General features: G+C 36.4%; 1 protein-coding gene across 3 annotated transcripts in view; it reads right to left on the minus strand.

Moving 5' to 3' along the window:
• Positions 1 to 19,316, minus strand: part of Dennd1b (DENN domain containing 1B) — a 231,217-nt gene that overhangs the window by 82,532 nt on the left and 129,369 nt on the right. For all 3 annotated transcript variants that reach the window (XR_009057142.1, XM_057769835.1, XM_057769834.1), the window contains 2 exons: positions 16,212 to 16,313; positions 4,768 to 4,893 (listed from right to left, as the gene is read on the minus strand). Coding sequence is in view for 2 of the 3 variants with exons in the window: in XM_057769835.1 (XP_057625818.1) it covers positions 4,768 to 4,893; positions 16,212 to 16,313 (228 nt within the window). In the remaining variant the exon portion in view is untranslated. The remainder of the gene's footprint in view (positions 1 to 4,767; positions 4,894 to 16,211; positions 16,314 to 19,316) is intronic.

A 19,316-nucleotide genomic window follows, 5' to 3' on the forward strand; every position in this document is an offset into this window, starting at 1 on the left:
GTATGTGCGCTCTCTCTCTCTCTCTCTCTCTCTCTCTCTCTCTCTCTCCCTCCCTCCCTCCCACCTCTCTCTCTATGCCTTGTGGTTGTGGGTCAAGATGGAGCTCTCAACTTTTCTTTTGCTCCACCATCATGAACTCCAACCCGATGAAACTATAAACAAAATTAAATGATTTCTTTTATAAGTTCCCTTGTCATAATGTTTTTGTCACATCAATAGAGAAGTAACCAAGACAGAAGTTGGTACCAGGGAGTGCGCTATTGTTATTAATGGACCAGATAATGCTGGTTTTGGAGTAATATAGAAGGCTATGGGACTTGCATAGGAAAGTAGTTGAATACTACAAGAATGGCTCAACAGATCATCCTAGTAGGAGCTGGGAAGACAGAAATACTGATGTGAACTACGGAGGCTCAGCTCAAGAGGTTTTGGAGAGGAACAATATCAGCAATTGGCTAGAGACTATTCTTCTGATATTTTGGCAAAGAAGGTGGTTGCTTTCTGCCCTTGTCCTAAGAATTTACCCATAACTAAATTAAAAAATAATGAACTAATTTCATTGGTAGAGATGATTTCAAGACAACCTAAAATTAACTCATCTTGATCCATAACATAAGGCAGGGAGAGGAAGAGGAGAGAAAGGAAGACAGAGACAGAGAGAATGAACACACATGGGAAATTGCATGAGTCTTAATCTCAAAGCCTTCCTTAGTGACTGACAGTTATTACTAATCACACTTATGCAGGTCTACAAAAAGAAATAGAAAATATACAGCTTAAAAGGCAAAAGAAAACTAAAAATATTAATTTTTTTTTTTTTTTTTTTTTTTTTTTTGGTTTTTTGAGACAGGGTTTCTCTGTGGTTTTGGAACCTGTCCTGGAACTAGCTCTTGTAGACCAGGCTGGTCTCGAACTCACAGAGATCCGCCTGCCTCTGCCTCCCAAGTGCTGGGATGAAAGGAGTGCGCCACCACCACCCGGCAAAAAAAAAATTAATGTTGAAGCCAAAGTTTGTGCTGAAAAGATTGAAAGGCTAAAGAGAGACCTAATCTGAAATGGAATAAAGGGAGTGTAAACTCAGGGCAAGACCACACCCACCCAGCTAAGTTTCCAACTTGTGAAAAGGCCAAAGGAATTTTCTGCTCTGAAAAAGAAAAACAGAAATAAAAAAATCAAAGCTGCTAGGGATGTGGCTCAAGGATGGCAGGGTTCACCCAAAGTTAGTAGCCATACTTGGAGTGTCCACCACATGGATCTGCCTACAGAACCATGAAAGATACTAAGTAAAGGGTTTACGGAATGTTCCTCCACAATTAGAAGAGCCACTGACCCTAGTCATGTGGCAGAGGTCTCTCTGAACGGAAACCCTGAGGGGTCACTGCATGAAGCTATGAGATTTCTGGTTTGCATTGAAGACCCCACGATATTACAGGTGCCAGCCCCATGGGGTATCTGTCAAGGAGAGCTGCATCATGAAGTGGAACCAGTGGAAGAGATAGAAGTATGTTGCTGGTAAATAGCAAAGCTGGAAGACTGGAGCCACCTGAGTCCTTTGACATCAGGCATGGAGCTACAGGATTTGGAATTTGTATTGCTGGGCTTCAGTCTTATGATGGTCTAGTATTTCCTCACTGTGTCCAAATTCCTATATTCTGTGCCACTGTATGTTGGAAGTATGTAACATAGCTTTTTGTTTTATGGTGGGTTAAAGTTAAGAGACTGTCTTGAGTTTCAGAAGAGGCACTGAACTTTTAAACTGTGTTGAATTTGTGAAAAACTATGGGTGCTTTTAAAGTTGGACAAAATGCATTTTGTATTATGATATGGTCACAAATTTATAAGGGCCAGGGAGAAGAATGTGATGGTTTGAATTAGAATGGCCCCAAAGGCTCACATATTTGAATATCTGATCCCAAGTTGATGGAGCTGTTTGGGAAGGATTAGAAGCTATGGCCTTGTTGGAGGAGGTATGTCACTAGAGTAGGGCTTTGAGACTTCAAAAGACTCATCTGATCTCCACTGATTGCTCTCAGGATCAGAGCTGTGGATCACTATGTGAATGTTCAGTTGTTCCTTTGTTCTTCCATCATGGGTTCTAAACTTCTGAAACCATAAGCCAAATTAAATAAATTCCTCTCTAGCCTCTGTCTCAGTGTTTTGCTACAGCAATAGAAAGTAACAAAGACAATATCTAATAATGTATTTCATTTATAAGAAAATGAAATTGTTTTCCTTAACAAATATGATTCTTTAAAATAGTAAAAGTTATTCCTCATGAAGAGAAAACAAAGGAAATTTATCTAAATGTGAAGATCTTTAAAAATTAAGTTTTAACCAATGACTGTCAGAGAAACATAAAGGCACGCAAAATAAAAATACTGTTTCCCAGGTCCCAGAATATATTATAGTAAAACCAAAGAAAGAAGTAAACATCAAGGGAAAATTTATAAAACAAACAAACAAACAAAAACAATTCACAAGATGTGACTGATGAACAGGAAAGATACTATATGATAAAGTAATATATTTCAAGAGGCACTGGGAAATACGGCTTTGAGATCATTGAATTCTGAGCCACAGAAACCTTTTTCTCCTATGTGCCCAAAGAAACTCTAATGGGTAAATATTAAGCTCTACAATCAGAGGCAATTCTTGCTAGTGTTAGGGCACATTATCTTATCCAGCATCCAGCATGTTGAGAACCTGAATCATTTTATTTTAACTTATTCATTTCTTCACACTTGAAGTCTTCTACAAATTTAAAAAGTGAAAATTTAGTTTAGAAAAGTGTGTGCTTAAATGTAGCAAAAAAATAGAAAAACAAGCAAAGTGGTATGCTCAAGTTCCATTTATTTCCTTATTGTTTTAAAATATTGATTTCAATAAATTAAATATCTAAAAATGATTATCTCTCAGGCTCACCTTCTTTAGTTGAGTTATGTAATTTGAATGATAAGGCATTTAACTGTATTTGGGTGATCATCTCCATTCTTTCAAAGAATATTTGAAATTCTATAATACCTTCAAATGTGTAACACATATTTCAGAAAGACTAGCATGTGCCATAGTTGGAAGAATTGTCTCCCTAAGGTCTATTTGTGCTAAGTATGGACTTCATTCCATGAAGAAAATGGAAGATTCTAAAATGACATGGAAGCCTAGTAGGAGGTGTTCTGGTCATCTGGACATAGAGATCCATCCCTTTCATCCTCTTCTCGTCATCATGTCCTGTCAATACGTGTGTAGCTTTACTCCTCACCTGGGTCCCTGTCATCTGGCACTGCCATACCAGGTTCCCAAAAGCAATAGGACCACCCTCCACCTTCCCATAACCTTTTCTTTTTGGGGGGGTGGGAGTGGGGGATGGGAGTGGGTTTCACAACAAGGTTTCTCTGTAGCTTTGCAGCCTGTCCTGGCACTCACTCTGTAGACAAGACAGGCCTCGAACTCACACAGATCTGCCTGCCTCTGCCCTCTGTGTGCTGGGATTAAAGACATGCACTGCTACCACCACCTGGCTTTTTTATTTTATTTTATTTTCATAATTGATTTTGCTCAGGTATTTTGTTTAGGTGAAACAAAGCAGGTGGATGAAGTACAAATACTAGATATATGTATTCATCTAGAAATAGGAGGTAAATTATCCATTTAAAACTTCTCTTGTAGCTCAAAAACCCTTGAAATGCATGAGAGCTACATGGTGGGAACCACTAAGACTGGTTAGAAAGAATATTGCATAGCTGTATTTGTTATTTCTCGTAACGTTCAAGAGGTCAACAAATCAATTTTGGAAGACAGGCCAGGATGGCATAAAAATTCTCACTTTCCAAATATTCTACAGAGTAAGGGTTAAAGGTAGCCTAGCAATGGATTTCTATCAATGGCAGGCCTCTGTGTAACTTCTTATTAACCCAATGTGTTTAGCCCTTAAAATGTATATATCTGGGCCAGAGATAGGAGCTTGCCACCAAACCCAAGAACCTGAAGCCAACTCTTCAGGACTCACACAGTGGAAGGAAAGAGGTGAGACCCTGAAGGTCCCTCTGACTCCTACATGCATACTGTGGCACATACATGCCTACACACACACAAAACACAAACGTAAAAATACATAATAAGCTTAGTCATTTGGTCATGGAATGGTCTCACAAAAATTGTTTGTAAAACCTGCCTAAACAGCTTTTAATGACTATTGTAGAGAGAAACAAATGCACTTGACTCAGCTAAATTCTTAAACATAATTCAATAATCTTTTTAGGGAATTAGAATAAATGGCAAGATGGACTAAGACATGCTAAATAGGCAAGCACATTTCAGAAACTGTTATAAACCAGGAAGAAAAAAAATATTCAAATATGGCCACGTTTTAAAGTGCTCACTTTCTTACCTTCCACTTTACACCTGCCATAACTAAGCTATTAATTAAGTTCTCCTACCCCATGAGTTTCTTGGTATAAGATCAGTTAAATGATTGTTAGTGCTTGAATATAATTTATCAATTCACTCAAAAATAAATAATCCACTTCTAGAACTTTCAATAGGTGACAGGCTAAAGATCCTGGGGAATATCAGCTAAGAGTAATGAAAAGGCTGAAACAGCAGCTGACGGACTAGAGCAGAACACGCACTGAAGCACATTTCTGCTGAGTTTTAAACAGCAGCCACGATACTTCCTTCACTTGTTAATATGAAGATGCTTCCTTTTCCTTGCTTCATTCAAAGGGGCCATGGAAAATCAGTTACAACAGAGATGAAACGAATGCTTACGGGCTTGTATCTCAGAGCATCCCTATAGGATCCGAACAAAGCCGCCTGTGCCCTCAGAAAGGCCCGAGCCACTCCATCTCCTGTAGCCGTGGACTGCTTCTTCAGCTTATTTTTCAAGGCCGAGACCTGCATGGCAGAGAGGAACAGTTAAATTAACACCTCAGAAATTGGTACAGCAAGGTACGAACCCAATCAGCAGGCAAAGCGCAATGTCTGCAGGTCAGCCAAAATTCATCCTCCTCCCTGAGAGCTTATCTTTTTAGCTGCACCAAGCACCTGCTGCTCTGCTAATTGAAACGAGAGCTGGAGAGGATAGTAATGTGCTAATGCAAATTGGTTTATGCTCTCTTTTTTCCCAAGGCCTCTTGACATAAATAAGCTTTAATTATTTACAGTAAACTGCTTGTGCGGCACTTTCCTGCAGATTTTTAGCAATTATAACGTGTGTCTACTTGTTTAGAGATAAAGCTGGTTCAGTTGCCTTCGTTTCTGTTGGGTATTGTTATTTGTTAGAAGTCCTTCAAGATCATTTACAATTTTATTTTCTGTTTGGAAGCATCATTTGCATAAGTAATTTTCTCTTTTTATCATTATCAGAAAGAAAGAGAGAAGAGATAAAGTCACACCGGCCACAAATGGGAACTTATGTAAAGTAAATGTTACTTATTGTCTCAGTTCAATTTCACCACATTTTAAGAAAAACATTCATTTCATCGCTTATAAATGAAGAAACTTGGGACAAAAGATAGGAACCAGTTTGCTTTCATTGTGTGGCTACTCAGAGGCAAAGCTGTGATACAAATGCAGTGTCCAGGGTGTGCCACTGCCATGTCCTAGACTGGAGCTCCGGATCACTGCCACACCAACCAGCAAGCAGAACAAAATACTCACATTCTGCAAACACAGAATTTTTATACGATAACATGAAAAATTTGAAAAGCTGTTCAATTGCTACAATATTTCACGCCTAGTCCAATTTCGGGTGCTATGCATTTTAGAAATGGAGTGTAAGAGGCCAGTGGACTCACAGATGTAAGTGAGCTCATACTCAGGATGCTATCTTTTTATTTATTTCACTAACTACTTCCAATCAAAATAGAAAAACCATAGTCTGTACACTTAAAAACAAATTTCATATACATTCCTTATCGATACATTTTAAATAGAAAAATGTGAGGTTGCATTCTATTTTCTTAAGGAAATAAAAACTAATTTAGAGACAAGTTTTAACTAGATTGCTCCCTGAACACAATATTATCTGTATAAACTACCAGATAATAAAATAATACCAATTATCCTTTAAATATGTGCAAAGGGGAATATTTTTATTTCTTTGTTCAAGCAGTCCTGACTACTCTTGTAGATGATGATTGTAATTGAAGTGTGAACCTAATTAACAACTAAACTTTGAATAATGCTAATGAGAAATGAACACAGCATCAGAGGAAAGACCAGCTCTACAGGTGATAAACCTTCACAGTAGTGACATTTTCCAGTGTAAAGTCACAGTTACTGTGATCTCATCAAAGAAACAGACCCCCATTGGGTCCAATTATAACTATAGTTTTGAAAAATTATTGAGTTATGGTATTCATAATCTATGCAGAAAGGCCTTTGTGGTATAGGTCTTCTCCCCATAGCTGTGATCTTTTCCATTTATATCCAAGCTCTACAGATTCAGATAAAAGTTTAGAGCCTAATTCATTTGACCAAAAAGTGCTAAACCAGATTCATTTCAGAGAAATCTTTTATTATTAAAATCTAAACTCAGTTTGGGTAATCCAAATATCCAAACAATAATGCAGTTCAAACACACTTCAGATTTAATGTCCTTTATTCTGATTTGAAACGGTACTTTTCTAGATTAAAAAAATAGAAACAAATAACAAAATACATATTCTCTTACTGTCCTTCCAAATAAAGATTATAAGATATATACATCCAATGGTTAAGAACATTAAAAGAACTAAAAGAATGAGGTTTTCCCAACTTTTCTACAGAAAAATGAAACAAAAACTTCACTTATTTACAAAAGCTATGCCTTGTATCTTTGCAAAATAAAGTTCTTCAAGTTGTACTTTTCAGAAACAACAAATGGAACTGTTTGGGCAGTAGGCACATGTTCACAGAATGGGGAGCATCACACACTCCCCAGCCTTCCCTTCACCATGCCCTGAACAGAACAGCCTTATCTGAGCTACTCCAGAGAATTAGTCCCAGCATTGAGCCCTTCCCAACCAAAGGAAGACAGCACGTTCACTTCTAAAGACAGTCACATGGTGATCGTGTAGGAGCTCTTTTAGTATCCAGAGTACAAGAAAGAAAAAAGAAAGCTCCTGTTCTATAACTATGCTTTCCAAAACGGCAGCCATTAGGGACATGAGCAAAAGAATGTCCCCATCCAAGTTCACACCTGCTCCAAGTATAAAGCAAGCCTCACATCTACAAGAGTCTGTACACAAAGAAACTCACAACAAATTTTATGTTGACTAGATTTTAAAGCACTGTTCTGAGCAGAGGAAGATAAAACACATCATTATACCAATTTTGTCTATTCTTTGAATTTATGTAGTTTCCAGAAAACTTGTGATGACCTATATGGATCTCATTGTGTTTCTCTTGATTAGTGCTATGGTAAGTCCTATCTAACCTTATATAAATGTATTAGATGCAAAACTTCCTAGTAAGAAATATGCTTTTTCTTTGCTTGTTTCTATATTATTTCATGTACTTTCTTGGCTTGCTCTAGATCAACATAACTGTCACTAGATCTGATTTCCAGGAGCCAGAAGAGCAACTGAATTCAAGACTTCTAAGTGTGAATACAAGTGCTCAATAATAGTCTATCAAAATAAAATTGCTTTTAAAAATCCATTTTAGGAATAAGTGTATTAATCTAATATAAACTGACTGTATCAAACCTTGCCGTTTTCACTGACCTTTAAATCACTGCTGTAAATCAACAATGGTTACCACTGCCTTTGGTGCTAATTAGCTTTTAGCAGTTTTTAATCTATAATCTGATCGTGTCTCTTCTGCACCCTTTTCAGCACCTGCTCTTTGAAATAATATTTTCTACTTCTGTTCCAAGCTTCTATCTTTAGGTATGAAATAAATGTACATCCTGCTCTGGGCCTGCAAATTTCTATTAGCGTGCAACTCTGAGTTCACAAGAAATATTTAGGACTTTGGTCATGGGTTGTTATCACAAATCCTGTTACACTGAAAAAACACGAATCACTTTTTTCCTTAAGAAAGTGAGCTATACTGACCCTTCACTTGCTAAAGATTATGTCACAGCTTTTATTAAACTTTATTTTTAGACCATTTCCTGCCTCTAAATATATTTTCCACCTATTTATATATACATAGGTCAAAAAAAATCATTAATGGAAAAAACCTTTAGAAATAGACACTTTCTCTCCTTGTACAAGGAGAATTGGGCATTCACACAGTCATTCACAGTATTAGAAGCAGGAATTTTTTAAATTTTATTTATTTGTTTGTTTGTTTTTCGAGACAGGGTTTTGATGTAACTTTGGAGCCTGTCCTGGAACTAGCTCTTGTATTCAAGGCTGGCCTAAAACTCACTTAGATCCACCTGTTTCTGCCTCCCGAGTGCTGGGATTAAAGGAATGCGCTATCACCGCCCTGCCTCAGTGACTGGTTCTTATAGCAAGAACTTGCAAAGAACAGAAGACCTGGTCTTATCAACTAGTGCACAAAATAGTGTGTGAATCCCTGGCCAAGGAGCCATGGTCAGGCTGTTCACATTCTCCATCTTAGCAATGAAGTGCAAGAGTGTGTGTGCATGATAATGATGCAAAGAAGTCAGTAGTCTGTACGGACGGGCACATCTGCAGGGTGTTTGGTAGAGGTCTGTGCGGACGGGCACATCTGCAGGGTGTTTGGTAGAGGTCTGTGCGGACGGACACATCTGCAGGGTGTTTGGCAGAGAAACAGTGGGTGTTTCTCTTCATTTCTACAGTTGATAGGTGAATCCATGGCCACAGTATCATTGTTATGAAGAAAAATAACAACCCTTACCTAGATATTCTATTTTATTTTCTGAATCATGGTAAACAGCAAGAATAAAAGTGTTCTTCTACAACAGTGATCAGCATGGCATGGAGGCCCTAAGAAAGCAACAGTGAGCAGCTCAACATGTTGACCCCGAGGGAGCAACGGTGATCAGCATGGCATGGCTATTCTCCTAAGGGAGCATAAATGGCATGCATTTCATGGCTAACTACCAGGGATAATTAAGTTACGGGTAGTGTAACCCACATCTCACTAAAACAGCAGAATACCTAACTACATTCTAAGTACTAATTATAAGTGTTATTCTCACCTATCAACAAGGAAACCATTACAGAAAACCACAACTCATCAATATACAGAATTGTGGAGCCCATTCCCAACTGATACATCTACTAGACAATTCTTGAACCTAAGGACAGAGAGATTGTAAGAGCCAAAGGAACAGGGAGTTTCCTGTAAGATTCTGACTCCTACAAATGTTAGAAGCTACAGTCATAAAGTCTCGCCAACATGAATGCCTAAACAGAAGTCGAGTAAGAATAATACCAATAGGCATGCTAACGTGGACAGAGGAAATCCCAAGCCCTCGACCCTAGACGAAGAACTCCAGGTGATTAAGAAATGCTAAGTGGGAAGAACATAATTAATTATCCAATAGCAAGTAGTCACCTAGGAAATACACAAGTAACACTATATAGACTGAGCAGGTTATATTTATATAGAGAGAACTCATACACACACATATATAAATGGAACCATAATTTTAAAAAGAGGCATACTTAGACACACTAAGTAGGCCACCACTATAGAAGGACATGATGAACTCAGCTGTGTTATGAAAGCCTTATCTAAGTTTTTGTGCTGATAAAAATAGTATGCAAGCTTGATCAAAGTCATGTCCACTTCAGCTGTGTCAGTCCACATGTATCAGTCCTCAATATCTTGTAAATGTTAGTCCCAAATTTTGAATAATACATGGATAACCTAGTTATTTCCCTTGTGACCTGGTGTAGAACCAAGCAAATGGAATATGAACTAGGTTGTGTGTACCTTACCTGGATTTCTCCTTTCTTAGGAAGTAGAGAACAAATAATGAACAGGTACCTTATCCGTGGAATTGATTCCATACCTTGAAGATGGAAGGTGCCTACAGTTCTCGACAGCTTTCCTTTGAATTATTATACAATAAATAATTATATATCATTAATAGTTTCATTAATAGTTGTTATATGCATATATATGTGTGTGTATATGTATGTAAGAATATATGGAATGTATATACACATTCCTATAACTAACCTGCTCAGTCTGTACAATGTTTCTTATATCTGTACTTTCAGATCTGGCCATTTGGTAATGAATAAAACAATAAAAAGTATGGATCAAAACTTCTGAATTTTTTGTTATGGTATTTTAAATTGTGCCCTAATTGACTTATCACTTAAAGTAGAAACAAAAAGTGTCATACAAAAGCATGTGTAAGTCATATGAAGAAAACAAAGACTAAACTCTGGCTTCTGCAGCTGCTCATGCTGGTGAACCTAAAGCTCAGCACTCCATTGGCTGACATCTTATAAGGTTCTAGTCAGGCCAAAAGGGAACAGCCATATTAATCCAGGGAACACTGAGCTCTTAAAACTCTGTGCATTACTATAAAAAGGCAATTTCTGGGGAACTACAAAGGTCAACACTTTACTTTCCCTGCATCTATGCCTAGAACAGGCCTATCTCCCCAATTCAATGAACTAGGGCTGTCATGTCAATCTCTTCAAGTGCAACTGTTCCTTTTCTTTATAACATCTGTCAACATCTATAATAATACCAGACCAGAAGAGCCTGTCAAAGTAATGTGTGTCTTTAAACTGAAATATGTGTTTTCTAATTTGTCATTATATTATCAGCTCTCGGCATGATATGGGTACATAGTACGTGCTTGATAAATACACGCTGAGCCAATGAATGCCTCAAAGAGTACATAAAGTGAGCAAAACAACCCGTTCCAGACATGATTTACCTTAACTCTAGGCTACTCAAGCACAGCATCTGCAACGGGCGTCAGGATCATAATTCACTTCAAAGTTCACCGAGTCCTTATGATACAAGCAAAGTTTAGAACAGCTCCGAGGACAACACACTCAGTATTGCATATCACAACACTGTCTCGAGTATGGGAGAGGCAAGGCTTTTCAGGAGTAGGATAAACGGTAGACAACGTCAAAGGATGAAAAGGAAAGTGCGCCATTTCTTGCCACTCCTCATTAGCAATAAAGAAACAGAAAAGAATGCTGCTAATACAGCACATGGGGAGAGTGACAGAGAGAGAGGCGGCATCTCTGAAAAATGAAAGGCTAGAGGAAGCCCATGGAACTCATGAACTCTTACAGCCAGTAAAACAGGCAGCAATAAATTAACTTTATTAAAGACAAAATAGATATAAAGAGGAGAGTCCCCAAAGTTGGGCTAGCTCTTACTCAAGTGAGAGAAAAGTAGAGTTTTGAGATATTCTCAAGCACATCTAAAGTTGGGGTGTATCTTCTTTTCCCTTTCTTCATATCTAAGCCTTGTATACTGAAAAAATACCATGAGAGAAAGTAGGGAAATAGTAAAATCTGTAATAGCCAACAAAAAATTTACTTTAGAAATGATCACCTCTATGAAAATAATCATTTAAAAAGACAATGAGTTTTCATAGACAATTAGAATTCCATCACAGCAAGGGCTTTTCCAGTCAGGCGGGAAATGAAATGTTATATTGTAAAAAAAAAGTACAGAATGTTCTGGGTTTCTTTTGTTTTTCTATTATGAGAATCAAATAAAAGCATCCTTGTATAATATACTGGATGATAACTACACAGAGATTTGTAAAAGCAAACTTCTGTGTCAAGATATTTAAACAGCATAACTCTTTCTCATCTGCAGTCCCTCATCCAGTGCTTACTACTCCCAAAGCACAACATAGAGCCTGACAAGGCAGAGGTTTGGAGAACGGATGCTGGATGAGGATGGGCATGCACAGACGTCTTCAAGAACAAACTGAAACCAGATTCGGTTCCTCAAGTCTGTTCTAAACATTAAATGTTCTTCATGCTATGCCGTAATTTGAAGAATTACAGCACGGACCATCACAGGCATTTGCTGGAGGCTTCCCTGACCATTCACACCATCAGGATCACAGCAGAGCTGGGACACACCTGGAACAGAAATCATAGTCTCCAGGCCTTATCTTCCTATAACTTTGACATTTAACTCGCTAAAGCCTTCTCGTTAAATTAGAGGATCGAGTCAGTCAATTAAACATTTATTGATAAAATCCGTGGCCATAAGAGATTAGTTTATATACTTTATAATTTTAAATTAATTTTAAAATCCTCTAAAATAGTCAATTCTTTTCTAAACTGATTTCCAAATAAATAAACTCTCTTAAATGTAGCTATTTAAATTTTTACTTTCAAGTTTGTGTTTTGGAAGTTTTCTCTAGTTCTTTCGATTCCTCGTGTGTTTGGTGATTTTCCCCTTTATATCACAATTAAATCATTAGCATATTCCTTCAAAGGATATTTTAAAATGTCAGTGTAACAAGTGTAAGAGTTTACAAAAGAGCATTTATAAAAAATGTTTCCTAATACTTTAGAATTTACAAGATTTTATACCCAAACCTAGATATTCTATCACAGTGCGCCCCTACACAATCATGTAAAGGAGCACAGTAGATGACTGACAACTATATTCAACTATACTGGTCGTTACACAGAATAACATGGAAAGGTGGTAGACACTTTCACTAACTTTCATCATACAAAACAACTATTTTCCAACAAGAGTATTTGTTAGACAAAAATATCTTTAAAAACTGAAAAATTTTAAATCAAATATAACATGTTGCTATTCCTCTAATAAGACAAGCTGCTTGAGAAAGAAACTGAAGCTATGTCTACCCATTACTCATGAATGTGTATCGCACTTCCTGTGAGGCAGAAAAACAAAGACCAGCCCCATCCACTACAGCTCTAGCTATCGACAGTATACTTCCTGTGCCTCCGTCTGTCTACCAAAATAAGAACATGTTCTTTAATAAATAAGAATCATCAAAAGATGGTTATGCAAAGACCACTTGCCTGTTGTAATGAATATTCTAATACAAGTAGCTTTGTCAGATGTCAGTCAACTCTCAGCAGCTCTCATCTGTAAAACTTGGTTTAGAATTGCTGGTCTTAACATTCTTATGAGAACATACTTCCTAAATCATACTATAATTCTGATTATTAGCCTAATTTTCCTGATTATTAGCCTAATTTTCCAGCAAGTAAATAGGTTGCCTTCTTACTTTATGAATAGTAACATTTTCCAAATTATTATAAAATATTAATAATGACAAAAATCAAAATGAGTGGTAAAAGTAGGAAATACAAAGTTTTAAGTTGCTACATAATTAAACTAAGTCTGTCTATAAATATATGGAATGAGGGATTTCAATAGTTCATTTTCTGAAATTAAATGAACTCATCTGAAATTTACCCAGTTATATATAATTGAACTTGCCTTCCCGTTCTCATAAACACACCACCAGAACACTAACTTTGATTGATGGTTATTTGGCCCTAAAGTTTACTCTTTTATTTCAAAATATTCCAACTACATATGTTTGAAAATGTCTACATGACATATTAATAAAACAAAATCACAATACTTCCCTATACAAGCTGTAAAAGTGTCTCATTGTGTCACTGTCTTCAAAAGTTTTTTTTTATGAAATAATACCCTTAAAATAATTCCCAATAAAACATCTAGACTTTGTTTTGTTTTGATGATCCAAATCTACAGTGAAATGATGAAATCAAAAGCCAAGTGTTCCTGTCAGAAAACAGGAAGAAAGGTGGTTTTTTTTTCCCTCCCAAAAGGAAAACAAAGGATTCCTGAAGCATGCCCTGATTTATTTTTCCAATTTTAAATACCTTAAGAGCAGCGGAAGTGCTACCGGCGTGGTAGTATTTCTAACAGTCAATAAATCTAAAATATTATGTGTGAATATTGGAATGAAGCCATTAAGAAGATTACAGCATGCAACGCACCAGAGGGTCCAAAGGAAAAAAGAGCTAGTAATTCAGGACAACTGTGACCACTGACCTCTGAGCAGCCGCGGCCACTGGTCAATGTGACGCACTAATAGAGTGCACATGCACACACAGTCACCCAGCCTGTGAGCATAATTTAAATGCTTGGGGGATGCTTTCAAAAGGGCCTCCTCTTAAATCTCAGTTAACTTACTAAGTAATCAAACAATGCCAATAGTGATACCTTTCAAGCTTTAAAAATATGTATTAATGTAAATCACACACAAAAATTCAGTTATCATTCAGGATTTTATCAGATCTTATTTAAAACATTTGCCATTTTAAACTGTGTAGCGCTCTAAAGGGCAGCCTTGAAAAACTGATGATAATGAGAACTTTATTAAAGATGAGATAAACAATTGTCTAAAATATTTTAGAAAATCACCACGACTTGAAAAGACCTCTTATTTTCAACACACAGAGCTTTTACTCGCCGAGTCTTCAGCTGTCGGCAAGTCTGTGGCCTTCAAATGGCAGCACCTTTGCAATCTGCCTGCACTCGCTGCCAATGCTCCTTTTCCAACATTCGCACAATGGCGGTTAGCTGAATGTAGTGCTAAATCAGAGCACACCGCTTCTTTTGTAACCTCTATGTGTATCCGTCGCTTAGCGTTCCTATACATTTAAATCAATATCTTAATTACGAAAAAAATCTACAAGCAAAGTACTTCTCAGTTAAAAGTGATTCCCACTATGCTGAGACTTCAAAGGCTCAATCCAGGAGCTCGGTGCAACTATACAGATTTTAATATAATGTAGAGAAAGGCAGAGAGTTCCTCTCACTCTTCTTTTTAGTAAACATAACAGTAGGAAATGTGTATGCCACAATTAAAATGTTTTGAAAAGCTGGAATTCTGTTTTCGTAAGGATTTCTCCACCCATTGAAAACTACTTGGATGGATTTCTAGATACATAGTATATCCTTAAAAGCAGTCCAGTCTCTGCAGAATTCATGACGAAGCCCCCAGCTGCATTAAGCTGAGAGAAAAACAGTGTCGGCAGGTCTGAGTCTGGATGGTTCACACACAGTTTTACTGCAGAGAATACACAGCTCAGTCTAATGAGCTTAAAGGTCAGGGACTGGTCTGGTTATTGATAAGCGTAGCATTCTGGCTTTGATATTAAATTCCCATTTTCCTATCATAATCCATAGGAACAATCTAGGCTAGTACTAATGTATTATTTAAACTTGAGAGTTTTAAATTCACCTTCTAAAACTCCTTAATAATGAAGAAAATAGAGAAAAATTTATTGCCAAGTTTACTTTCAATTCTCAAATTTTAATAATGTTGAGAAGAATGAACACTTTGAGGGCTTCTTTTAAAGAAGGGAGCTATTTTAAACTTTTAACTATGTTATAAAGACATATAAATAGTCATCAAATATGTACAGAAATAGCACAAGTTTGTAATTTTGCCCTTTATTAAAAAACACAGAAGCCAACAACGGCAATTTTACATAGATTATTTAATAAGAAATACAGAATATATCCCATTAAAACACACACACACATACACCGTCCACAAGATCAAAGACTCGAAGAGAACCGGCACTTAATTTATCAGCTTTACAGACAAAAGACAGTTTTCATCATTTCAAAAGGATCAGATGTCTTTTATGACAAACTGGGTTTGCAGTTTAATTTACAAATAGAATTTGAAGTAAGTATTCTTTGCTCTGCCAAAGGAGATGACAAACTGTAGGTTTTCATTCTTGTGGCCCTCAGCAGGACAGGAAAGATTAAAATAAAACTGAAATAATTTAGAGAAAACAAATAAATGTTTCAGAAAGTTGAGAGAGATCAAAGCCAGAATTTTCTGACCCCAACTGTACAAGCATTTCTTATTATATTGACCAGTGCCATCAGATCATTAATTAAAAGGAAAAGCACTGGCAGGTGGCAGGGAAGCAAAAGCCGATAATTGGCCCCTTCTTCTTCTTGCCTTCAAAAACTCTCTCGTTCTTTTGCAAGACATGCCACCAGGCAGACAGAATGCCTACTTTGTAATACAATGATTAAGACGAGATGAAGGGACTCAATGTTAAAGAAACTCTGTGTAATGAATGCATCTAGCTTTTTAATTATGATCCCGTTTTTACAATAAGGAATACGGCATATTATTTAAAATCTCAACTGCCAAAAGGTAAAATATTAAAAATAGAATCTTCATAGATTCTTCTTAAAACCCTTGTATAAACCGACTTTAAAGGCTCAGATACAAAGTGGAAAACAGTAACTCGAGGGTCCACCAACAAACATTCTTGCTCACCACAGACATCCCTTGGACTTACCACATCACTGGGTAGGTTGCTCAAGTCATTAAATGGTGATTCTAAAGTGTTTGTGTCAACATTTAACACAACAACATCTTCCAATGATTTATTTTTCACTTTCTGTTTAAAAAACACAATTATGAAAAGATCTCATTATATTTTTTGTACAAATTTATGATGCGTTTGGAAACAAAAAATTATCTTAGTGCAGCTTGGAAAAATTAAAGAGGGAAATTCAATATTATAAAATAATATAAACAACTTTGCTTTCTGAGAAAGGAAATTTAACTATAATTCATCCAAAATTATTTGATTAGAATGCTTAACGTAGAAAATTTCCTCATATAATATCAATTAAAATGGCTGCCAAACATTTAGCACAACACTTATAAAATAAGCAGAGGTGCATAAAAATATAAAAGCTGTAGCTTTTATCATTTCAATGTCAAACTTATAATATGGAAAATTGTTTCCAGGATCAAACCGATTTTAGCATAAATACATTGGAGAGAGAAATAAACTAATAACGATGACTATAGTACTGAACTACATTTTATGTACATAAATGTTCCTATATGGTCGTACCAATGTGCATCCATGAGCAGCACTGGAAGTGAAATGAGAAGATGATGCAGAGACTACTAATATGTAATTTGCCAATTATGTCCTCATGTGAATTCGTATGTAAAGAGCAACATTTATAATGCCAGCAATGGGAGGCAGAGGCCATCCCGGTCTAGAGAGTGAGTTCTCAGACAGGCAGTGCTACACAAAGAAACCCTGGCTCCAAAAATGACAGAATTTAACAATGCATCAGATTGATTTATCTTTCCATGTTGTTGGAGATTTAGTAAAATGGTATCTCAATAGGTTTACAAATAGGTAAGTTATAAAAATCGTATCAAAATTGTCATAGCTGAGAGAATATAGTTTATTTTCTGTTTCACATACCTACTTAAAACACCGAACTCTACTGTGGCAACATTCTTCAGGGTAATGATGTACCCAAGCAATGAAATCCAGCCACGAAATCCAGAATTCCCCTCATACAGGCCAACTGGCAGAACCGGAAGGTGGTAATTTTGGTGCAGCATTTTAGTTAAGTGCATCAGTATAGTTCTGAAAAGGGGGAGGTCTCTCTAAGTATCTTTGGCTGTCTTGGAATATTATGTAGGCCAGGCCAATCTTGAACTCACAGAGATCCTCCTGTCTCTGCCTCCCAAATGTTGTGATTAAAGGCAAGCTCCACTGGCTAAATGTTTCAATTTTAAACTAGTTGAACCAATTATTTTCTTACAAGTTGATTCGATTAATGTGCCCCTGATCCATTTTTGATTTCAAATCTTTTGAGTATTCAGATAAATGTTAAATTTCTTACAGAAATGGTGATTGGGGATGAAGAATTTCTATGGATTTAAAAATCCAAAACATAGACTGTATATTCTCAAGGGATACTGGATCTAAAATCTGTCTTGTAAAAAAGATTCCAATGAATAAAAAAATCAGAATTAAAAGATGCTACCTCTAAGTTATTATCAAGAAATCATTCTGGTGATATAAATGACATTCTAAAGAGACATCTAAAATTAAGGTCATTTCCTTTCCTTTTCATGCAGATGTTTAAAAGGTCTAAATGCATAACTCGGTCATCATGCATATTATCTATAATTTTAATAACAATTTATAAGCAAAACATATGTGCCATTTGCTTAGAAAAAGTATGTCATAATATGATGAGCATTTAACTTTCTGTGATGTGCTCATGCTGGAAAAATTGATATAATTCAGAAGACTAAACCTCGCTTTTTCCAATGGGAAACGATTTGTTCAAATACTTTCAAATAAGGACTATTTGCCACCAAGATGTTTTTGATGACATTAGAACAAAAGACTGAATAGTATTAAAACAATATGTAGACCTTTTGAATTGCTTTTCATTTAAGGCAGATATTGACTGAATATTAAATTTTGTTCAAGGGACCACTCAATAAAAGTTAAAAAATTCTGTTCATTATTAATAAGTAAACTGAAAGTGAAATAGAATAAATCTATATAAGCAAAAGGGGGAAGTAGGTTACAACTTAACTATATGAAAATGCTGATATTAGCACTCTATTTCTTCTGTCCAAATCAAGTGTTAGCTGTGACTTCCTGACTGAGGCATGCAAGTCAGAAATAGAACTTTTCCTCAATCTTATATTTTTAGATCTCATATGTTTATGGGGTGAAATTTAAAAGAAAACATGAAAACTAAGAATGTAATGCTGGACACACTGTGCTGAGTGTGTGTCTCTCACCCTTGTACACAATGTGGCTATGTACACTAATGCACTGGAATGGCTCAGGGCAGCGAGCACAGAACTATACTATGTACAGTATGCTCACTAATGCACTGGAATGGCTCAGGGCAGCAAGCACAAAACCTTAGGAAAGGGGAACAACATTGCAATTCAGAGTTTGGTACAGATGAAACCAAACAAGTCCACCCTTGTGTCTGCAGCTTCCAAGTTCAGTTACAGATTAGCCAGCACTAATTTCACCCTGAAGGCTGGGAAAATAAAACTGGTTTTCCTTATTTCAGAAATAAATCTCTTCTTTGAAAAGACATGTTTTCATCATTCTTTACTCACAATTATATAAAAACAAGTGAAAGAAAGTTTCAAAGAACATTAATCTCATGCTTTAGAACTTGAAGAATTTTATATAATTAGTAATATTAGCTGAGACTGTAATGACCAAAAGGACAATAGGTCTTCTTTATTTTTTTCCAAAAATAGATGCAATTGCTAGACAAAGGCAAAAAGTTACTCAGCGCTGTCTCTTATATTAACTATAGAAAGGTCTAAATTCCCTCTGAAACATATATTATAAATAAAATGAAAAAATAAAATATTAATTTAAAACTGTTTGATAGTGACATAATGAAGAACGAATTATCATCTTACTATAGTTTACGTGATATGCACCTGGTTAAAAAGCAGCGCAAACGCACCTTCTCCTCCCTGGCTACAAACTGAGTGCAGGCTAACAAACAAGCACATCACTGAAGGCGTGGACACTTCCCACACTCTAATCCAAGTGGCCACTGAAAGCTAGAATGGCCGTTATCTTAAAAAAGTAAAA

Source organism: Chionomys nivalis, chromosome 5, assembly GCF_950005125.1.
Source record: "Chionomys nivalis chromosome 5, mChiNiv1.1, whole genome shotgun sequence".
Taxonomy (NCBI): Eukaryota; Metazoa; Chordata; class Mammalia; order Rodentia; family Cricetidae; genus Chionomys; species Chionomys nivalis.